Source organism: Coloeus monedula, assembly GCF_965178545.1.
Source record: "Coloeus monedula genome assembly, chromosome: 1".
NCBI lineage: Eukaryota > Metazoa > Chordata > Aves > Passeriformes > Corvidae > Coloeus > Coloeus monedula.
The window spans coordinates 59570582-59595132 of record NC_138781.1 but is presented as its reverse complement, the minus strand read 5'-3'; the positions used below and the strand labels follow the sequence as shown (position 1 = coordinate 59595132).

General features: G+C 44.6%; 1 protein-coding gene across 26 annotated transcripts in view; it reads right to left on the bottom strand.

Annotated features, from left to right (window-relative positions):
* The window catches only part of TNS3 (tensin 3), a 369544-nt gene that overhangs the window by 315176 nt on the left and 29817 nt on the right, over positions 1 to 24551 (bottom strand). For 13 of the 26 annotated variants that reach the window (XM_082286405.1, XM_082286373.1, XM_082286403.1 and 10 more), the window contains exon 1: positions 12466 to 12598. The exons of 2 other annotated variants lie outside the window; for them this stretch is intronic. In XM_082286405.1, coding sequence (XP_082142531.1) covers positions 12466 to 12498 — 33 coding nt within the window. In that variant the 5' untranslated portion in view covers positions 12499 to 12598. Of the gene's footprint in view, positions 1 to 12465; positions 12599 to 18962; positions 19523 to 19980; positions 20285 to 20439; positions 20496 to 24551 lie in introns of those variants that run through there. 11 more of the 26 variants (XM_082286389.1, XM_082286380.1, XM_082286388.1 and 8 more) reach the window with 7 other exon arrangements.

Here is a 24551-nt window from a genome sequence, read left to right as displayed (position 1 = left end):
TGTAAGTCTGTCGGGGCTGTGGAAGGAGAACCAGAAGATAGCCCCTCATGCGCCAACCCGTTTGACCCTGGAGGGGAACCGGACAATATCATAGAAGAGCTTGCCCCGCCCTGTGCCATGTGGCATCAGCTAGAGCTGTGTCATAGCGAGTGGCTGGAGCCAGGGGGACGCTTCCTGGTAGTGTGTTCCCTCTATTTCCCCTCTGCAAGAGTGCAGCAGCGGCAGCAGACACATGCGGGGCCACAGGGGCGCAGTGCCAGCGAGCACACAGCGCCAGTGAGCACATGGCAGCGAGTGTAGAGGAATTCCTTGTGGAGTGGGAGCATAGGATACCCCAGGAGAGCTTGGGCACCCCAGAGCTGTTGCAGAAGTACCCCTGACGGGGCCTCAGGCTGAAGATAGGCTTGCAAGGCACCTGCTAGCTGGCAGCCTTGAACAGCCTTGGGAAAAGGTATACACTGGTCAGCTCCCCCGCTGCTTAGAGGCTTTCTTGTGGGAAAGGGGCGTGAACTTTGCAAAGTATAACTTGGTGTAGGTAAACAATGAAACCGGAGCACGATGCTCAAATAGTATCAGTGTTCATGTCATGTCTCAGGCTGGCTCTCCTGCACCGGGGACTTCCCCCCCCCCCCCACTAAATCTGGCGCCCGAACAGGGACCCGAGTGAGTTTTGCTACATGCAGGTTTGCTTAAAGGCGGTAAGACTCTAAATTTCATCGTATCAGTGCGGCAGAGCCAGGGGAGCCAGAGCGGGTGGCCCCAAAGCTGAGTAAAGCCGGAGGCCCGGTCTTTTCGCATGGCTAAGCGAGTACCCTCAGCAAAGAAGCTATGGATTAGGAGGCGGGGACACGACTCCTACCTAGCATCCTCTCTAAGGCGAGATCGTGAAAGACCGAGATCTGAATGCCCTCATTACATAGGCCCGGGAACATGGGTGTGTGAATTACACTTCGCTTTTGTTCTCAACCGAAGCGTGGGGGGTAAGTTGGAAACAAATTGTGGCTGTCCACGATTGAGGGAGGAAAGGAAGCTAAAGAAGCTAAAGCTCTCGGGCTTAACCTGGAGAGCAGTAACTGGCACTCTTGCAGAGATGAAAGCAGAGAGGACAGTGGCTGCGGCCGCCACAGAGGCTTTAGAGAGCAGCAGCTCCAGGTGTAGCGGCTCCGGAAAGGGAACAGACGGGGGTCTTATGGAGCGGTGGCCAGACACCACGGCGGAGTCCAGGGTTGCACGGTTCTTCAGGCTGGCTGCGAGAAGACCGATTAAAGGCACAGCAGCACCCGTCCGCTCGCTGCGGGAGTTGCTGGACTCAGCAGGGAAGGAAATTACCCCTCCGACATCTGAGAGAGAAATGGCTGCGAAGGCAGAAGCAGAGCCACCCGACTCAAGGGGTGGGGCACAGGCGGGCCAAGGAGAAACAGGCAGTCCTGGTGCCCGGCCGAAAGCGGCGGCGCAAACCAGCGGTCCTAAAGCCCGGCCAAGAGCAGCAGAGTGCAACCCCCCCTCTGCTGGACAGCAGAGCAGTGTCCGGCAGCAAAGCGGCTTCTGCGGTTTCATCGCCTGCAGAGCCAGAGCCAGCCAAGTGCTGCTGGGGCTCAGCCCCAAGAGGGGGAGAAGCACCAAGAAATGATGCATGAAGTAATCAAAAAGCTTGCCGACTTATCTACATGGCAAGACACGCTAGAGTCCAAAGCTTGTGATATCACACCATCAGCACCATGGCGTCCCGTGGCCCCACCGGTCAAGTTAGCACTCAGAGCTCCTATGTTCCCGTCAGGAGAATCAGGCACAGTGCCTACAGCCCCTCCCTTCCCACGAGGGGAGGTACAGCCGTCGCCTCCATCAGCCCTGACGGAGAGGACTGACCCATTGCGAAGGAGATGGAATGGAGTTATCCGTGATGCAATCATTGAGAGTGACTGGCACGCAGTGGATGCCCTTGCTTGCCCTGTACAGATACAAGGGGATACTGCAAAGTTGGAACCCCATGACTGGAAGATCTTGCAAGCCAAGCAAATGGTCACCACTCATGGCTTGCGGTCTGAAGCTGCACGAAGCATTCTGCAGTTTATCTTTACAGCAGATGTCCTGTGTCCGAATGATTGCATCAGCATTGCACAATTGTTGTTAACCCCTTCTCAGTTCCTGCTCTGGGAGCGAACATGGAAGTGGCTAGCACAAGAAGAAGCTAGCAAACACCAGGGTGACACACAAGACCCACTGTATGCACTCCAAGCTGACATGCTAACTGGGAGCGGGGCTTATGGAGCGACAGTGACACAGCTGACCATGCCCGTAGTCATTCATCAGTTGTCACAGACTCTTGCCCACAAAGCCTTGTTGTCAGTACCTGAAAAGAAGTCTCCCCCATTTGCAGCAGCCCGACAGGGGCTGTCAGAGCCATATGGTCAGTTCATCGACCGTTTGTCAGCACCCTTAAAGGATGCAACTGAGCTCTCTGAAGAGCTCCAGGAGCAAATGTTCCGAACACTTGCCTTTGAAAATGCTAATAGGCAAACTAAGACAATTCTTGCCACGCTGCCCCAAGGAGCAGGTGTAGACAAGATGCTCGTGCATGCTAGCCATGCGGAACAGTCATCTCAAACAGCTGCTTTTACTGCAACGCTGCAGAATGTCCTGCAACAACAGGGACAAGTCATCACCGCAGCACTGACCAGAGGGGTGCCCAGCAAGTGGTGCCGTGCTACACAGACAGGATCCTGAAGTGAGAAGGTGCAGCAGCATCGGCTCCTGAGGAAAGTGACGCCATTACCATAACAGCTGGAACTCTGGGACCTCCGTCCCGAGAAGCCTTGGGAAAGGCTGCAGATGTGGCTGAGTGAGGGGGATGAGGACTTGCCAGATCCACCACTCACCGTAGCAGAAGAAATAGCGAGACCCTGGTGCAAATGTAACAGCTGCCCTGGGTGGTTGCTAGTGACTTGTGGTGGGTGTCGGGGAACCCTCTCCAAAGGCAAAACTAAGAAGGGGAGTTGCATAAATTCTTGAGTATAGCACCAGACACAGAGGTAGAGTGGGGAATTGTTTTTTGACTGTCTTGAGACAGGAGCATTGGCGGACATTTTCAATCAGCTGTCCGCCCATTTAGATCAAGTGAAGGCCATTAATTTGGCTAGTATCTATGGTTTTACCTGGTGCTTCAGCAGCCAGGGCTGACGCAATATTGCATAAACTTGCTTGCTGGGAGACACATAACTTCGCAGATGCTTGATGAGCTAAGTGCAGATGTTACTAGAGTTAGACATGCAGTATTACAAAATCGGGCAGCCATTGATTTTCTACTACTAGCTCATGGCCACGGCTGTGAAGAGTTCCAGGGTATGTGCTGTATGAATCTTTCTGACCATTCTGTCTCAATTCGCAAGCACCTCTCTGACCTCCAGAGGGGCCTACACAACCTTCGGGAGACAGACAACCCTGTTGGAGATTGGCTTAAGAGTCTGGGTATCACCGGATGGCTGCATACCTTGGTAGTAGAAGGCTGCCGATTGCTATTTGTAGTTATATTAGGCTTAATAGTACTTGGGTGTATTTTTTCTTGCCTTAAAGCGGGTCTGCAAAAAATCATTGACCAGACCTGGGTTGCCCAAAAAGAAAACAGGGGATATGTAAAGGAATTCCTTGTGGAGTGGGGGCATAGGATACCCCAGGAGAGCTTGGGCACCCCAGAGCTGTTGCAGAAGTACCCCTGACGGGGCCTCAGGCTGAAGATAGGCTTGCAAGGCACCTGCTAGCTGGCAGCCTTGAACAGCCTTGGGAAAAGGTATACACTGGTCAGCTCCCCCGCTGCTTAGAGGCTTTCTCGTGGGAATGGGGCGTGAACTTTGTAAAGGATAACTTGGTGTAGGTAAACAATAAATCTGGAGCACGATGCTCAAATAGTATCAGTGTTCATGTCGTGTCTCAGGCTGGCTCTCTTGCACCTGGGACCCCCCCCCCCGCTAAAGGCGAGCACATTGCAGAGACAGGAAAAGGCAGCGAACACTGTGCCAGCGACACAGCGGTTCTGGCAGAGCCATCGCGGCTCTCTGCATGTGGGAAGTGAGAAGATGGGCCAACAGACCTCTGCAAGCTGCCCAACCCGCGCCACCACCCGACCCACGCCGCTACAGCCAGGGCTCGCATCTGCTGCAGACCCTCATGAGCTGATGCCATGCTGGAGAAAAGAACTGAGTGGACCGATGGCCCCTTCCTCGGAGGTAGGAGAGCTGCAGCATTTGCACTGGCTTGTGCAGGAGCAGCTGCAGGCTAGGCATGTCACTCTTGCAGCTGGTCCATAAAACTCTACTGTTTTCCTTATTCAAAATGTTGCCACAATCCTGGACCCTATCTCAAAGATTGCTTTTTTACCGTAGCACCTTGTGACCCCCCCCTGCATTGTTTTGATTGCTTTTTGTGATGGATAATAATTCTGATTTGTAAGCTCTTTTCAAACAGAAATTAACTGATATGTTTTTTCAAAGTACTCTTTTCCTACTTGAAGAAACTGGAAGAACAGCTCCCACATTGCTGCCTCCTTGATGTAGAAAAGGTTACCACTGAAATGAAAGACCATAAAAGCCTCTCATTTTGCAGCAACTTCTGACTCAGGGCTTGTTACCTTTTGAAACTACTTAGAGAGTTAATGCTATTATAATTGTAATGTCCAGAGCCTGGACTTACATACATTCTGTGAAATGGTGAAGTATTTAAGCAGTTGAAGATAACCACTTTGCTTATTTTTGCTCTGAGAGTGCTTGTTGTTCTATTTGATGTACTGTTTTACTGTTCATTGTAAGAAAACTGCATGTTATATTACACATTTTCCGGAATTTGGTAAGTTGAAATATGTTCTTGTTATGATTGATAGCCTTTCCACATATATTTTTGCTTCTGCCCATACAGGTGAACATGCAGAATGGGCCCATAGCGCTCTCAAGTCCATACCATTAAAACAAAAAAAGGGGGTGCAAAGATGGGGTATACCCCTCATAAAAGACTGCAAAAAGCTTTATATGTTCTTAATTTTTCAATCGCATTCAGAATGATCACAGGCTCACTTAGGAAAAGCTGAGGTATTTGGTAGGAATCTTGAAAGTGGAAAATGAGAAGGCCCCTTTCCGTTGATAACCTGGGGGCAAAGATACGCTTGTGTTTCCACAGATTCCAGTCCACGATGCAAGAGTGGTCCAACCAGCCTTGGATACTCCAGCCTCATAATGAGCTTGTGGGGAACATAAACTCTTCTGAAGTCATATTCCTAACTGATATTAATAAAGTTTTTAGGCAATTTTGTAGGTATTTTAGGGAAACCTTCTCAGTCAAGGCTTGAGGCTCTGGCCAAGCCCTAGCCCTGGCTGACTGAGGATTATACCATCAGACCCAGGTGTTTCTGCCCTAAAGGCATAATCAAGTCACTTTGAATTGTTGATTTGATCTTATAAAAGCTGAACCCTCTTTCAAAGTAAACTTGGAAGTCTTGCCTGGGAAAGACTCTCCAAGTCTTCACTATGAAATAGGACCTCCCCGCAACTGCAGACTGTGGGTGATGGTAAAAGTTTTAGACAACTTTATGCTGTTTAAGTTCAATCTGTTTAATCACTGTCTTCATACATAGGACTAGTTATTGGGTGTTTTCGTCTATCCCCCTGTTCACAGGAAAGATACTGCTTTTGTGAGGAATGGAGCTTATTTGGTTCGGGCAGTGGGCCAAACATGTTCTAATGTTAGAAGTGTTTTGTTTCATGATTCTTGTTTGTATAAAACAAAAAAGAGGGAATTGTAGGAAGAGATGGGATATAGTTGAGTTGCGGGCTGTAGGACCTGCCTGCAGAGGCACGTGGCAGCACAAAGGAGCACATGGCAGCACAAAGGAGCTTGTCTCCACCGGACCCTGGGGGGAGGAGGTGTCACACGGCAGACCCCTACGGAGAGGAGGCTGCCAGGAGCTGATAGACGGGTGAACAGCGAGTGATCACCCCATAGAAGGACATTTAGGAAGTGTGTTGCTGATGTGGCAACACAGGATAGGTCACATAGTGAGAATTGCCATGTAAGGAAATACTGTGCCTTGAAAAAGTGTAGAGACCAGCTCGTTTCTTTGAATAAACTATTCAGATTCCCTGCTGGTCTGAGTCTGTGCCTCAATCATCAACACTGTTCAAGTGCATTTTACACAATACTTTAGATGTCAAACTCTATTGCCTCTTTCTCTTAAGGCAAGCAGAAAACTATCATGATTTGGAGAAGGCCTTCACAAGAGATTCTGCTCTGCTAAACTATGGACAAAAGAGCTACATACTTGCGAAAAAAGTCTAAAGAATCTCATTGTTAACATAAATGGCCTAGTTTCATTCCTACAGAAGAATCAAAATTCCCATTTTAAGGAAATGGTGTTAGAAATAGGATACCTAGTAGTTGCTCCAGTTGGTTATGATGCCATGAAGATTTTTGCCTTTTCTTTTATACCCCTGTTATACCATTTTACAACTTCTTTACTCCTTGTGCTTTTTGCCTACATTCTTAGACTTGTTTGTCAAGCTAAGAGACTAAACATTTTAGAAGCTTGGTAGCTAGGGATCAGTGTGCCCCAGACCCCAATGTCCTCTCCGGAACACATTCTGTAAACCAAGATAGAACCATCCAGGGGAAGGTTCCTTGGGGAGGGGGGCTCACTTGAGCCTCTCATTGGGGAATCTTTGATATATATGCTAATTAGTAAAACCTATAATATTATACCCAATGGTGGGGGGGGAGGGGGACACAGATATAGACTTGGCGGGGTGCATCTCAATGCATATGACCTGGACGTGTACACCTAAGGATCCTTAAAATAGATACCAAGGTAAAATCCCTTTTCCCCTTCTAACCATGTATGACTCTTGATTTTAAGACCAGGAAAAGGCATCAGTTAGAGCTAGAGTAACAGAAATACAGCAAATTCTCACCATGTAAGAACATTGGCTAGATTAAGGAGGCAATGCTCCTGTGAGTTTACAAGCAAATCTATCCTATCATCCATGTTACATTCATCAGTTCCGCTGTAGTAAAGAGTATACCATTCCAGAAATTGTCACATTTCATTAGCTAATAGATCCAGCTACACCTGAAATACTTCATTATATCAGCTCTCTCACACTGAGGTTGCACTCAATCTTCATGTGAGCATAACACTCTTCCAGAAAGCGCACGAAAACTTCAGTTCTGAATACAGTACATCAGTTACTTGAATGGAAATTCCCAAATCTATTAGCATGTACAGAAAATTTCATGGACATAGTAAACAAATAAAACTGGTGCCCAATTTAGTGTCATTAAAAAATAAATGGAGCAAGCTGACCACTCTTGGGAACTCTCTTAAGACAGCTCATGACTTACCGGAAGACCTTGATTTGCTCCACTTGCATGCTTCATTTCTCTCACTACTTCAAGTATAATGAAGTGAACAAACATGCCTGCTCGAACATTCCAGCTGTTTTGAGATATTTTTTCTTCTCAGCTCTACAGGTCTTTAGAACACTACACATAACTGTAACAGCACCCAGTTGCATAACACCCAGATGCATAAGTGAAAGCAAGTAAACTGAACAATCAAAAAATGTTAATACAGCCAATGCTCCCTCTACAAGCACTGTAAAAGAAGCATCCATTTCCTTGAAGACTTCTCCCACAGCAGCAACACCCGCAGCCTTGTTCTAAGCACAAGGATGCACAATTCCACCTGGTTAAGCAACATCAGGCATCACCATGCAAATGAATGCAACCTGAGAAATTCAAGTTGCTTTGCAAGCGGTCGGAACAGTAATCAAATCCCAAAAGACAGAAAATGGATTCAAGGAAGCTGTGTCAAACTCTTTTCCTTCATATCATTTTACTTTTCAAGCTATGTTAGTGATGACTATCTCAGTATGAATCAGAACAGCAAGAACATGTGGCAGCAAAGTCTGCTTTGCTTATATTTCAGTCCTGTGCTCCAAATGTTAATCACCACATTCTTTAAAAACAAAATGAAAACAAATCAAAAAATCTATAAAAATGAAGGAACCTAACCCTTGCCCTCCCCTGCTACAGCTGAGCAGAGGAGAGAAAAAATTTAAATGAAGAGTTCATGAGTTAAGGATCAGGAGAAAACACTCCAAGAGCAAAACAGGCTCAACTCAGAAGTACAAAGTAAATTTATTACTAACAAAGTCAGAGGAGGATAATGAGAAATAAAATAAGCCCTTAAAAACACCTCTTCTTCCCCCAACACCTCCCTCCTTCCCACCAACAGCACAGGGAGACACAGGGCATGAGGGTTTGGTCAGGTCGTCACCCGAGATTTTTCCACTGCTCAGGGAGAGGAGTCCTTCCCCTGCTACGCCATGGGATCCCTTCCCACAGGAGACAGTTCTCCATTAACTCCTCCAGCATGGTTCCAATCTCACAAGCAGCAGTCCTCCCAAAACTGCTACAGCATGGGTCACTCTTCCACGGGGTGCAGTCCTCCAAGGACAGGCTGCTCCAGCTTGGAAGCAAGGGGCCCCTCTTGATCACTGCCTCCTCCACATATCCACCCACTCCAGTATGGACACCTCCCTCACAGGCTGTGGGTGGATCTCTGCATACCCGTGGACCCCCATGGGCTGCAGGGGGACAGCCTGCCTCACCATGGTCATCACCACAGCCTGCAAAGGAATCTTGGCTCTGGCACCTGGAGCACTTCCTGCCTCTCCTTCTCCACTGACCCTGGTGTCCCCATGTTGTTTCCATCACATGCTCTCACCTCCTCCTCTTCTCCGACTGGAAAAAACTGTGCCCCCACTTTGTTTTGATTTTCCTATTAAATATGTTACCACAGAGACATTACCATCATCTCTAAATGGCCCATCTTTGGCCAGTGGCATATCCATCTTCAGACCCATCAGGGATTGGCTCTGCTGGACATGGTGGAAGCTTCTAGCAGCTTCTCAGAGAAGTCATCTCCATGGCTCCCTTGCTACTAAAAACCAGGCTGTACAAAACCAACATAATTTTACTCACATTTCAGTCCAGCTCAGCCTAACCACATTTTCTGCATTAAGCAGAATAACTACATTTTCACAAAATCTCACACCTGCTGGGAACGTAGTCTCGCTTCAAAGCACACAGATAAAGGTGCTAACCAGGACAACTGGGTCTTTGTATGCAGTGTTAATTCATTGAACTACTGGTTGCCTTCTTCACAAATGAGCACAAGCCATTCGAAAACAATTCTCAAAGATTCTTCTGATTATTTATCAGTCCCTTCTAGCAACATGTGATCTTGCACCACATGATCATTGACCTTTTTGAATCTATTGTCTTAGACTAGACTGTCAATCAATGTTTAAGTCCTGGTTTTCCCCAGAAGTACTGTTCTGTACTTGCAGATTTGAGATGTCACAGCTGAACACAGCCACTCTTATCCCAATTAACCCTCAAATCCTCTTTCTTGGTAAGTGGTATGCCATCTCCTGCAGGCCATAATGAAAACTGGAGTGCCTCATTAACTAGTCTCCAGCTTTCAGAAAAGGTCCGTTTGTTGACACACTTTATGACCCTAATATACAAAGAGAACAGCTATTATCTTTTCAGGGAAGAATGAGAATCTGCATTTCAAAATAAAATAGAGTAACAGCATGTATACACACAAGGAACAGTCAAAGTGTTTCAATGACATAGAAATAAAAAGCTAAAACTGCAATTTTTTATAATTAGGTTTCTTCAAAGTATCTTTGCACAGCAGAGAGAGCAGGTATTTAACAAAAGAATACTCCCAAGCAAGAGCTAAAAGATTTTGACACGCTACTCTTGCACTTCCTGGGGAATGGGGTTTTAACTGGCTTCTGACATAACTCCTCTAGAGGTTCATTTCCTAGATGGAACTATAAATCCCATGATGCACTTTATCAACCCTAACAATAAAACTACTACAAAAAAAAGCCACTCCTTGGAGAAAAGTCCAGTGCTACCAAGGCTGGGGGTGGGGGCAGGGGGGAGAGAATATCACAAATTAAGCACATTACAGAAAGCAGCACAGAAGTAAAAGCAAAATATTAGACTGAAATGCAGAATTTTTAAGCTGCAAAAGGCAAGAACTATATGGAAGAATATTAAGTGTCAAGCCAGAATTAAATCTATTTCCTCCTCTGCCCCATCATTAAGCATCTTGAAACACATAAGTAATTTAATATAGACAGACAAATCCTAACATAAGATTCAAGTTTACAAGTTTAAATATACTTCTGGAAGGCAGGCAGGCAGGCAAAGGAGCAGCAGGGCAGCACCAAAATATTTTACGTAACCACAGTATATAAGACAGAAAGAAATTAGACAAGTAAAAGAATATTGGCACCCATAAAATACTGCAGAACCCAAAAAGCTCTCAAATAACACAGAACAGTTGGAATCAACTGCAGCAAGGCGATTGCTGCATATCTGCTGACAGGGAACACCTGCAAGGTTACAAAAAGCACAAAACATGCAACTGCTTTGAAAACAACTATAGAATTGTTAGTCATTTCTTTCCACAGTCATAACTTATAAAGAAAGTGTGTAAGACTTGCCCATATTTACTTCCTATATTTTACTTATGGATTGAATATGCACTTCTAAAATGTGCATATTGCTGATATTTAAAAAACAGTTCTTCTTTCAACAAACCATACTCAAAGAGCAAAAGCAGCTAAGATAGAGTAGCAGAGTTTTTTAGATGCTTATAACCTTACAGCTCAAAAAAATCCAATACTGGGGCTAGACCAGACAAAACAGAAAGGAATTTTAGGAAGCAGGCTGATAACAATCTCAGTGGTTCAATTGAAACCTACTAATCTAAACATTTATTACTTAAAATCCAGTCTACTACTAAAAAGAAACCCACATTTTCCCCCAGAGCTTGATCTTAAACCTAACCTTAACCCTAACCTATTGAAATTGCCACTGGAAATGCCACGTTTCCCAGAACCTGCAGTAACAGGCTGTACTTGACTTTTGATTTTCCAAATCAAATCCATCTCAACTGAAAATAGAAATAGTCCTAAAGGCTGAGTGTGGCTGATAACTGCAAGAACAATTGAATGACTGCAAAAAAAAGATAGCATGCCTCAGGAATGGCTTATTTCTAACTTAGTGAAATACTTTGTGTTCTTAAAGGAAGTGTTTTCAGAGGTTTTTCAACACAAATTAAATTGATTACATACTAAAATCAATAGCAAATTATTAAACCATAGACCTAGGTTCTCATTTCTTGACCACTGCAACAGTCTATGTGTTTATTAGCTATAATCTGGTAACAACTCATTCATCAAAGCCAGAGGGAACAGTTTGTTACCAAAATCCAGGCAGCTAAAGTTTCTTCATGTATATATAATAAATTTAAAAATATCAAATTACCCATAACCTGGCAGATGCACAATATCAACAATTTGTTAAAAATTACATTTCAATTGCAAACACTACAGAAAAGTTCAGATCTACCAGGTAAACAAAACCTAGCATGTATTTTCAGAAAATCAGATGTTTCCAGAAGTACACAATACCCACAAAGATATTCTTTGCTCTCATAGATACTATTTCCAGGATATTGACGGTTAGAAAAGTATCCCTTAACAAGTCACTATCACCCATTCATCTTTAAAACCAGACAAAACAAAAGCTTGCATGCACACAAGCTGTATTTCCATGACTAACTTATTCGCCATTAGGAGAAAAGTCACACCAGGCTGTGGAATACAGATCATGTCTCCTTCTTCACTAGCTCCATGAAAGGCAGAAAACAAGGATGCTCACGATGTGGTACACTCACGATGTGGTACAGAACCTAACACTGCTAAAACTAGGGGTTACAAACCACCCACCTCTGGGAGAAACCTCTAATGGAGTAATCCATTAGCTTGTGGATCCATCCAACAGCTAGGAATGCCTGACCTGAGCACAGCTCACTCTCTCCTGTTACAGCAATTGCACTTCTTACTAAAGCACTGAAGCAGAAAGGGGATAATCTGCATGTACAGCATCCAAAGAGGCAAGACTGGAGGACCTCTAAGCCAGTACACTGTTCTCTGATGTGGAAGGCTCACCTTCAAGCTCCTTCTCACCTTTTCTTCCCGATTGCAGATGAACACCCCAAACACAGTGCTATGGTATCTGTCTCTTCTTGGCTCTCTGAACACTGGATTATTTACCACAACGGTCTAGTCTCAGATTCCAACACCAATTTTACCCCCCTTCTTCACAGTGGGTTGCCCTCAATTACCCCCATGCTGATAAACTACCGACTTATCTGTCTTAACAGCAGCAAGCTATCTCTGCTAACCACTACAAACCCAGCCATGGCCCTGAAACAGGAAAAAACCTCAGTATGTCAGAGGATTGAGCTACTGACATTACTACAGCCACAGGACTGGAGATGGAGGATATAGCCACTTCTGCAAGGACAAGAAGCAACAGCAGTATCCAGACACTGACCAGCAGCATGAAAAAAGGTGTAGAATGTAGCATGCAGCTCTCTGGGCCCTCCTCATCCCCTCCAGAGAACAGGTGGCAAGCCAGATGGAAGTGTCCTCTGCATCACTTTCAACTGCAGCAACTTGCTGAATCACTAGAACAGAGATACGGAAACCTGAGTGCACAAAAAAAGCCCCAAAATGCACTAATCAAGATGAATAAGGATGGTTAGGACACAAAAATGTTCTATTTTCGCAACCAAGAAGACTTGCAAAAACCTGAAGTATTTGTCTGCCGAAAGATAAAAGGTGCAGCGTGCTTTATATGGCACAAAGAAACACTGATAGAGAAAATATTTCAGCAGAGACCCTGGTATCCAACAAGGCAATATTACATATATATAAATATCCCTTGTCAAATTACACACTAGTGATTTCTTTTTACCTTATCTCCTCAAAAGAATTTCAGTAGTACTAGCTGCAGAAAAAAAACAGATACAGAAAAGACCTACAGAAGAAGGAAGCCAACCCATTTTACTTCAACTAAAAAGACAGCTGTAAATACACTTCTATTGATCAATGAGAATGTGCTTACAAAGCATAGAGTCTGAGAAATGGTATGCAAGGTACACAAGGCAGTTCAATGGTACACTGAAAATTTTATGTATGGTCTAATGTACATTCTTCCTTGTATTGAAAAGAGATCAAACTCACATCACAGGATTCCACAGTTTCCCCAACTAAAATGATCTCCTTCAAGAAAAACAATAACACAGCATTTTAATTGAAAGTAAAATCATATGTCTACAATCACCTTTTCACTCTGCCTGCAAGCATATAGATTTGACCAAATGAGGAGGAAAAAAGATGGCCTCTACTCTGCATTTTTTTTGTTTGTTTCTGTGGTTAAGGCTTAAAAGTTATCGTCACCAAAGTTTCCTTTTTTCAGTAAATTACTGCAAGACAGAAAGTTAAATTTAAAAAGGTAAGCTTTAGAGGTTTCTCCTGAACATATAAAACCTCATAGACTGTTCTCCAAACACCACCATTCTTTTTCTCATTCCCCAAATCACAAATAAATACATTCCTAAATGGATTCACATCCACTTTCTGCCATCCCCAAAGCTAAGAGAGTGTCTGTGCAGCTCACAGAACTACAAACACATAACAGCATCTTCCCTTCCTCTGTCTCTGAGGCTGCTTAATTTTCTCAGATCCTTTTCAGTGGACGTACACTGAAAGAGGCTGCATCAACCCATCTGTCCATTAGATTGCTGCATATCAATCTGCCACTTTATGCCTCAAGCAATTCATTATCTCAATTCTGTTATCACACAGGTCTATACCCACAGAGTAATTAGACTGTAGCATGGTGGGGTGGGCAAGATGGGGGGGGGGGGGGGGTAGGGAGCAAAAGAAAAAAAAAGGTGGACATCTAATCCCTGTGAAGCAAGGCGATGTTATTTTCCTATCGCTGGCAAATCACTACGACAGACCCTGCAGTCTATGAAAATTCTGGCTTAATATATCAAGCACAGAAAGCTATACTCTTTTCTATAAGTTAACAAGTCCTAAGTATGCAAATCCAGTTATAATCTTAAACTGTGAAAAAAATAGCAACTTTAAAAGCACAGTTATATGGTGAAATACATCAATACAGAAGACTGTCGCAGCAGGGATTACTGCAACAAGTATATTTCAAACCAGGAGTCCCGTGGAAAGCGAAGTATATATGGACAGATTCATGGTAGATGTTTCAGAGATGTTTATTTCTCCAGCCGCATGGCCAGGGCTCAGCTCAGGAACTCCCCAGTCACGGGACCCCAGGGTCCTTGGCATTATCAGGGAACACAAACCAACCAATGGGGAACAAGGCTGACCAGGGGCAGGGAGACCCCGTGTCTCCCTCCCCAGGGCCCCTCTCCCAGGGCTCCTTGGCAGGGGAGGGACCCCAACATCTCACCTGTTTTATTTTAATAAAAGGAGAATGAAAACAACTGGATAAACATAACAAGAACAGTTTCAAAACAAAACAAGCCACCCTCCTGAGTCTTTAAATGTCCAAACAGATTCTGTGGAACATCTTAGGGCTGACAGAAGGGAGACAGAACTCTCTGAGCATGCTTTGTGGGGAAACTGAGGCAGGAGAGGGTTTAACTTCTTCTCTCCCCCTTTTCATCCCCCACTCGGCATTGGAAAGGGATTTTTGGGGAAACAATTGGCAAAAGCATGGTTTTGTGAGGGAAACCATGGATGAAAAAACGGATTGGGAATACACTGGAGGTAATAGGACATAGGGCAAAAGGGAAAGGTGGGATTAAGAAAGGGAGACTGTAGAGGGGACTTACAATGGAGATACTGTCTAACATGACTACGATTTTTTGCATATATACTGCCTTTTACAGGAACACCATCAGGCCCAGTGACCTGCGATGCTTGTAACCCTTTTCTACCTTGTATAATTTTGAATTCCATCACCTCTCCATCTCCCAAGCCTGTGATGCATTCTTCAGGGTTATTCTTTTTAATAGCCGTTCTATGCACGAATATGTCTTGCTGGTTGTCACACCTTGTTATAAAACCATAATTTTGCTTAACATTATACCATTTTACTATCCCTAAGATCTTAGTTACTATGATCTTTTCCTTTTTCCGAGTGGCTGCTGTTTTCTGTCTGCTGCGTCTTTGCTCTCTCTTTCGGTCGCTCCCGTGTTGGAATTGTCGGGGCTGCTCGTGCCTGCGCACTCTTCCCGGGGTCGCGTTCGGGGCTGCGCGGGCCGGGCCGGGCCGTGCCGCTCCATTCTCCGTGCGTCGCCTCCTCTGGTCGCAGCTTCACTGCCGATGCCAGGCGCTGTACCCACGTTTCGGCCGGGCCCCCGAGTGACGACTCCCCCGCGCCCTGCTCCAGCGCGTGTTTCGGCTGGGCGTGGCTCCATTCTACCACCATCGCCGCCAGTCGCTGCCCGCACGCTGCCCCTCTCGGTCGGGCGTTCCCGGGGCTCGCTCCACCATGCACTGCACGGGGCCGGGCAGGCACCGCCGGGTCCCGCTGCTCCCGCCGCGCCTCACTCCGCCACCAACACTGCGGCTCGCTTGGCTCCACCCGCACGCTGCTGCTCGCAGAGCACTCGGTGCACGTGGCCTGGGTCGCACAGTCCCTGCGCCAGGCTTCCCTTCGTCAAGACACAGCTGACATTGCTCAACAGTCTCGGTAACTAAATAATATTCACTAAAATATTCTTCCATCAGCATATATTTTGACTCCAGTATTAACTGTGTCCAAATGGTCTTCCAAAAGCCCTTGGTAATAATTAAATCCCAAGAAACATAGAAAAAGTTCTTAAACAACCATGCCAGGAAGTGTTTCAGTTCTTTTTGAGCTTGAATCAAGCTAAAATTTACAAATCGTTGTTTAAGAATCATTTTAAGTTTAAGATAAATGTCCATATGCGGCTCTGAGAGCCAAGGGTCTTCCCACAGTTCCTCCATAGTTTAGATATGGAACAGCAAAACAAAACCAAGAAGAGGAATCCAAAGTTTCCAGGGTTTACTCACACAAATCAGTCGCTTAGGGATCGGGGATCGTTCTGCGCACAAATTTCCACCATTATGTTGCAGTGGGGATACTGCAACATGCATATACCAAACCAGGAGTCCCGTGGAAAGGAAATACATATGGACAGACAGATTCTTGATAGCTGTTTCAGAGATGTTTATTTCTCCAGCCGCACGGCCGGGGCTCTGCCGAGGAACTGTTCCAGTCACCAGACCAAGGGTCCTTCTGCCCGCGCAGGGGAACACAAACCAACCAATGGGAACGAGCCTGAGCAGGGACAGGGAAACCCCGTGTCTGTCCCCTCAGGGCCCTTCTCCCAGGGCTACATGGCAGAGGAGGGATCCCAACAGAAGACTACCAAATCAAGTGGGGGAAAAGGATGAGGGAGCACTTACATGCATTAAGTGTATTACCATTATCACTGCAGAGTCCCTCACACTACCATAAACATAAGAAAACCTCAGACTCCCATTTATCAGAAATAGCAGCCTGCTCTATCTCTAGGTGCAAAATACCATATCGTAGGCTGTTTTTCTGAAACTCACTTTTTATTCATCATCAAATGGCAGGCTTCACTTTGCAGACATTGGCCTGCCAAAACTTTTAATAGCTTTGACATTTCCCAGATGCTTGCTTTCCCTACCCCTCACTAAAATAACTTGTTGCCAAACACCTGCAAATACTTACATACAAATCCGTCTAACAGGCCTGCTGTGTAAGAAATAACTAAGCAGGAACCAAACTAACTTTCAGAGAGGCTATCCAGTCACCTGGCTTGCTTCTCACCTTCCAGCCACAAAAGTACTAAGACCAGGAGAAACAACACAACAAAAAATCCAAAACCCAGCCCAACCAAACCAAAAAAAAAAAAAAAAGAAGAACAACAACCAAAAAACATTAAAAAAAAAAAAAAGCTCCCTGTCTCCCACCCCTATCACACATCTTCCTTCACAGCTGGAGAGTCTCCACCAAGAGGTATTTTCCAAGAGAAGACTCTTCAGCAATAGCTCAGGTGTGTAGCTGATACAAATACTCTCATTATGATACGGTAACTTCTGGTTACTTTCAGTCCTGTATTTGAGCCCTCTGCATGAAGGCACAGGAACTAAGGTTAATTTGACTTGTAAAACTTCTTCTTTTCTAGGCTTCACTTCCTTGTTGCTGGTCAGGTTCAGCCTATAGATCGACACCAGTGCTAAAAATGTCTGACATTTCCAGATGGTAAACTACAAGAATTGCTCTGCAGTGCCATTTCACTCAAACAATACATTTTCACTCTTAAATCATCAACATGAGTACCTTACCTAACATATAGATAAACACTTCCACTGTGATCTTCATAACTTTGCTCAATGCCAGATGCCAAGGCCAGTGCCAGAATTAGAACACAAGTTGACTGATGGAATATTTTAAGTTGAACTTAAAGGGCAAAATTGTGGCAAATAAATAAAGCTGTAAATTTCTGACAAGTTTTGCAAAGCTGATGCATAAGGCACATTCAGTGCTGATTACTATAGGAGAAATTGTATATTCTCAATAAGTACTCAGTAAGGATCAGAAGATACTTCCAAAATGCAAATGAGTTAACAATCCTGCTCTTCAACTGGCAGCCAGAAAAACACCACTAGAAATTCTCACCAGGAATAAAACTGAACTGTAAGCCCTAAAATTAAATGCCTAACCACCACCTAACTAGAAATTATTAAATTTCTACAGCATTCTTACTGACTTTTAAATTAATTTCCTTATATTGCTTTTCCTTCATTACGCCCGTTCTGCAATTTCAGAACCGTTCACTATTTTAGTTACCATCTCTGTTTTTGTTAAAGAGTATATTTAGGAGACACATAGATAATTATACTAACAAGGTTTTACCCAAATAAGTGCCACCCATCTCTCAAAAATACCAAGTCATTCTTTATCATTATGGACACTTCCAGGGAAGTCAAACAAAAGAGATTAAGAGACTCCCCATCAGCTTTGTCTAATGCAAAAGAAATTGCTGTATTTTTCCAATATTCTGCATTATTATATCTCAGTGGTATCCTCCGATCTTCTGCTAGCCATACAGCTTATAGTCAAAGAGGCAGATAAGCCTGAGGAATGGACTCACATGCCACCCTGCAAGCAGCCCAGAGACAGAAAGAAAAAGATCCCTGTTGTGGGTTCTGTGTTCCAGATAGAAATATTTTCTGAATGACTAGAAAACAAGAGCAGGCCAAAGAAGGTAATGCCAATGGTGATGATATCCCAAAATATCACAGTTGGTTTAGTAAAAAAAAAGTGTGACCTGCAGAAAGGTACTTTGGATTAAATCAGAGATTGCAAGGAACACTGACTAAACCATTTGTGGCCACTGCCTTCTCTAAATAATCATTCCCCGGGGCACATACACAATCTAAGCTGAAATAGAATGTTTTAACTTAACTCATACAAAACTTGGCAATGCAGCACTGATTAATGAGCACGTGTACTTTCAACAAATTACATGACTAATTAAATCTTCCAATAAACATTAGAAGTCATCAATTTAGTTACACCAAAAAAAAAAAAAAAATTTGGCTATATAGGATAAAAAGCCCACTACTTTCAATACTTCAGAGGTTCTCTTTCACAGCTTCAACCTCATAAAAAATATTACTAGCTTAAGCAAAATTCCTGCTTAGCCTAGACTAACTGCAGCAATTTCTTTTAAAAATCAGCCAGCTTAAGTCATCTGTAATCAGCTGCAGTTGAGCAGCATACAGAAATTTCCCATCAAATATCACATAAAATAGACCTTGTAGCCCTTGTAGCTCGCTACTGTTTCATTTCATACCTAGTACAAAGTAAATACCGCAATTACAAATGTAACCAGTACTACCAGGTACTTCTCAACATTAAAAAAAAAATGCTGTTAAACATATAAGCAGCATTGCAAAATTTTTTAAAAATCAAGTAACAGAAAATACTGTAGTCCTCACCTAATCCTAGGCTTGGAAATGTGACTCTTGGTTAAGGTGCAACTCCTTACCATTCAGGAGACCACCCGACAGGGAGGATCACAGCTCTGGAGCCTGAGCCATCCAGCCTGCACTACTGGCCAGCACCAATGTCAACAGCTGTTTAAGACCTGGACGTTTGTCAGAAGACACACAAAGATCCTGAATCTCGATCCTCAGTATCTTTAAAAAGGCACCAGAAAGCTTCAAGCAGCTGGAAGTTTTAGCCAGTGATGGCAAGACACTGCCAACGGTTCAAAAGCGGGGGTTCGGGAGAGATCTGGGTGGGTGCCAAAGGCAACACCATTTATCACACACACCAACAGATGCGCTGCAGTGGTTCGGGGCAGCCTCAGCAAGGGCTGTCTGTTGACGGCGACCCTAGCAGCCAAGCGTGGGGGCGGCTCCCTGCTGGCGGACGCACCTCAGCCCCAGACCGAGGGTCCCCCTGCCTGACAAACCCACAGGTTTAAGTAACTTTCTAACAGAGAAGCGAGTGCCTGGCCACTAAGTTGCTCAGCATAGAGAGTGCTAGCTTGCTACAGAGATACCGAAGCGCCTTCCCGCCCCCTCGGCCAGAGCCTGCCTGCTAACGGCACGGCCCTCAGCCCCGGCGCCATCCTGCCTTCCCTGCGGCGGCGCTCCACCACTTCTGCCCTCCCGGTAACATGAACTCGCGAACACTGTCCCAGTGGACGGCGCTCCCGATCCCTCTGAACTGCACCAGCCCCACCCCCGGCCCCACCGCCGGGAACTACGCCCTTCCTGCCCTAACGCGCTGCGGGGCGAGCGCGCGGAGCCCCAGCGCCCAGTAGCGGCGGCTCTAAGGGCCGCCGCCACTCCTCCATCCCCACCGCGGCGGCCCCGCGGCCCGCCGAAGGGCCTCCCTCCCCGCCCCGCCGCCGGATCTCCTCCGCCCCACTAGGAACAAAGCCCCGCGCCGTCGCACCGGCCGGATGTGCTCTCATTCCCGTGGCTCACGACGGTCGACAAAGTTTACCTCGTCCACGCGGCTCCACGACAGGACAAGGCGTCTCGGCCGGTGCAGGGATCCCCCGCCCCCAGCGCCGTACACAGTTGTTTTTATTTCCTGCCCTCCCTCCCGCGGTGAGAAGCCTCCAACTGTCTCGATCAAGGCTGAGGAGGAGGCGGGGAAGAGGCGCGTAGCACTGCCCCCGGGGGTGCGGGGCAGCCTTGCCGTGCCTCGCTGCCCCTCACCGTGAGGCGACGACACCGGCCCCCTCCTCGGACGTGCTACCTTGGCGCCATCTCCCCGCGGCAGCCTGACTGCCCCGTTCGGAAGGCTGGTCTGCTTGGGAGAGGGGTGGGGGAGCTTCAGACGAGGAGAGCGCCGCTACACCTAGGGCCCTGCATGGCTGGGCTTTCCTCCCTGTACCCCAGCGGCTTTGACCTGAAGTGCAAGGCTAGGAGTTGCAGCTCCTGGAACAAGAGCATTTACCTCTCTCCGTAGCTGCTTGGCGTGGCTGCCGGCGGAGGAGTGAGCCTAACACCCATGAGCAGCCATGTGTAATGAGGCCAAAATCAATTGGGTGCCGAGAGGTCTGCACCTGTTAGTTTCTCAGCACGGCATCAGAATGCAAAGATGATCCCTAAAATCACTGCTTAGATGCTGCCTAAGGCTGTAGATTCCCTGTGTACATATGTTCATGCAAGTACAGTTCTTTACTGCATTGATATTTATGCTATTGACACACCAAGAATTACCTCTCCCTTGAAGTAGCTCAAGAAAGGGCAGCTTCACACCTGGAGTTCCTGCAGGACACACACACACACGGCACTGTTCTCTGTACCTGGTGGTTCACAGCTGCTGCCACTTGCATAAGGAATAACTTCCATGTCATAACAGAGCCAAAGAGCCGGGCAGGGAGGAAATAGAGGTACTACTGTCCTTTTGCTCCACATTTCAGAAAGCAGAGGTTTCACCCCAGATACAAAAACTGAGAGTTCATGTCCTTCCTTTGGTGTAGAATTTCACCCCCAGAGGTACCCTGAAATTTAGCTGATGCAGGTATAACTTGAGGCCATTCCTTGCATATACATATATATATATATATTTAATCAAATATTAACTGAAGCAAAAAGGAATTTAATTAATAGGATTGAGTTTGCTAACACACACTACACTATCAGATGGTAACTGAGGCCTCTCCTGAGAGATGAATGCATATTACTAGTGACAAAGGAAAGGATTTGAACATGCCTCTTATTACTAGGACCCCATATATACAGAGTGTCCATACTGATGTGACCTCATTGTAGCTTGTTCCAGAAACAAGCTCATAAAAGTGATAAGCAATAATAAACACCTTAGTATTTTACTCTCAGAGGCTAGATTTACAGCCAGCCTATTCTAGAACTAGGCACTTCCCTGGCTGATTTAGCCAATATAGTGGCTAATATTTGCAATTCCATTGCATCGAGGACAAAGGACCACCAAGAAACAGAGATCTCTAGACATCCCAGAGTTGGGTTTCAAAGTTCAAAGCTAAGTCTGTTTTTTGCAATGCTTCGTACTATGGGAATAGGCAGACAAAGTGCCTGCAACACCAACAAAACAAAAGCAGAATTAGTCACCTTCTAGCTTTCAAGTAAAAGCTTCAAAACTTGACTTCCAAGGAAAGAAGGCAGAAATTACTATATTTTTTAAAATTTAAACTATCATGATTTAGCACTCTGACACATGATTTTGAAATGCTTGCACTTAGGCAATACTTCACATGTATGCAGATACCAGCTTACAGATGCACATATTTTACATATGACACCAGCCAAAGGAAAAAAGTATTTTTGCACAACACTGCAATGTGAAGGCTCAGTGCCAGGAAGTTCAATGTGTTCAGTTAATACCACAGCATGAGCCTAGCATAAATGTTCTTTGCATTTTATAGTATGTCTATGGTAAATAATTATCTTCTTATGTGTTTACAGCTGTAATTATCACCTCTATATTGTGAGTTCCTCCCTTCATCACTTTTTCCTAGAAATGGAGAAGGATAAGAAAAGAGAAAATCTGTGTCTGTGTTTTAAAGAGGTTTCAGTGGTTTTGAACCTGCCTAGACATGAAGCCACTGACCATGTTAAACATTCATCTCAGACACAAACTTACTGAGTCAAGGACTCTACTGTGTGCTGTGCTAATCTGCTAATCAAAATAGTCTTGCCTTCTACTTTAATGACATCACAAACACTTTTAAATATTCTAAAGAATGGAGTAAGAGTAGTTATGGTAGTGACTCATACCTTTTACACACTGGGTTGTCACTTGCCCTGATGTGCTTTATTCTTACTGGTTTCTACAGAAGCAACCAAATTTGAGTAACATATCAGGTACACAAATAAAGCTCTTCTATTAGAAGGAAGAGAGCCAGTTATCACTGTGTTGAAACTAACCATCTAATCTTACCAGCAACCAAGAACTTGGAGACCAAGTTCTGCAGAAATCAGGACACAGAAAAATGGTTGCAGATCTATTGCTATTTTGCTTAAATAACACAAACACAAACCAAAACAGTAGTCTTTCATGTGTATAAAATACATACAGTGATGGCATATGCTATGTTTATAACCACTCGTAAGGCATATAGATATAGATCACATTTGCATCAAGAGTACTTGACAGATACCAAGTTTCCCTTGAGCAAGTCTCCTAAAACGTGGTACACTCTTTCAAACTAGACCATTTAATATAAATTTGTAATCTGACTTCAGTGTTAAAGATCACTAAATAACTTTAAGTAGCTCCAAATGTAACATAAACAGTAGCATAAGAATTTACAGTGTTTCATAAATGTCTCCCCAGCAGCTCTGTGCTTGGGCATTAACAACCACCACATTTTTATTTGCAACAAGAAAAAGCCAGAGTTCTCTGGTAACTGGTTGTATTGTTTCTTTACATTTTCAACAAAAAAAGTCCTTATAGCTGCAGTGCTGTACAAGTAATAATCACCTCATTCATGTACTTTGACAGAACTGGTGATCTGTAAGGTCCCTTCCAACCCACACCATTCTATGATTTATGAATTGCCCCTGCGTATGTCAGCTTTGGGCACTAAGTCACCATTTCATGCATTTTCAAGCTGCCACACCAACTGACCATATTTAACCCCATGTTCTGTGTTCTAGGAATGAACCCACCTGACCTATTTTCCATCACTGACTTACTGGTATAGATGATACATGGTATCTGTGGTGGTTAAAAAGCTAATGTTAAATCTGCTGACTTATCAAACACACCAGTGATTGTGTTACAAGTGCAGCAATGAAACATCAATCTGAATTAACTTTCTGAAAGGTTCAGCTAGTACAAAATCAAAAGAAAAATACAAAATCTCTAAACTGTGAATCATTTCAGTCCATACCTACAGTGTGCTGCAGAAAAATCTATAAATTATCTGATTCTTACTGGTACTCTGATTCTTTAATAAAAAATGGAAAAGAACAAGAATCTTGCACAGTATTTACATTTTCTCCTTGCAGTGGTTAATCTTGCTCCTAATAAATGATTACATTTTTGCAGCTTGTCAGCTTACAAGGCAAGCCCTTGTAAATGCATGTCTACATCACCCACTACAAGATAGTATAAGCATGCTGAAAATAATTGTAAAAAGCAGGACTATGCAGTTTTAAGGTTGGCTTATTTATATTATTATGATACAATGAGCACTATATGTGTATTCATGTGTCTTGGGGTGACTTTATGATGTGTATCCCATATTGCTGCCCTATGCCCAGAAATTAATTCTTGTGCCTTTCTATGCCTTTAAACTGAGCCTGAGAGGGGGAAGGAAAAACTGAGCAAAACTTTCTCAAAGCAGTTTGCAGCTTGTTCAAGGTCACATAGAGATAGCAACTTTTTTTTTCCAGATGCTGCAGGGAAGCAAGAAAGCACCCAGCTTGTTGCTTTCCAGTCAGCTTTTGGCCAGTTGTTCAGTTTCTTTTTCTCCAGAGAGAGACTGAGAGTTGAACTTTGTTTTTTCTTCCCTGGACTTTCAGATTTTCTCCCTTTTCTACTGGACTGCTTCAACATCAGAGCACATCAGGAGGACTTCCCACGGGGCATAAAGGGCCTGGCCTTGGGCCAAGCCCCAGCTCCGAGGAGACCAAAGGGAGGACTGTAACACTTTCCTAGGTTTTTCCTCCACAGCGAAAGATTTTATTATTTAGCATTATTTTTCTTTTCCCGTGTGTTTGTTAAATAAATAGTTTTATCTCCTTCACTTTCCTTCGAGGAAAATTTATTTTTCCTGAACCTGGTGGGGGAGGGGTGGTTGTGCCTTCTCTCAGAGGATGTATTTCTAAATTTGGCCAAACCGGATCATGTAATCCAATATTTGATGTCCTGTGATATAACAAAAAATGCCTGGTACTTTACATATTCCAGTAAACATTTTGCTATTCTCCAGTTTCCTAGAACTACACCTCTTTTTTTTTTCTTTGCATTAAGAAGCTTTAAGAGGAAACTAGTGAGAAACACTGCAATTGGCAAGTTTAAAAGTAAAATTGTGAAGGCTGTAGAAAAGCCTCTAATATGTTGTATAATTGATGCTTTGT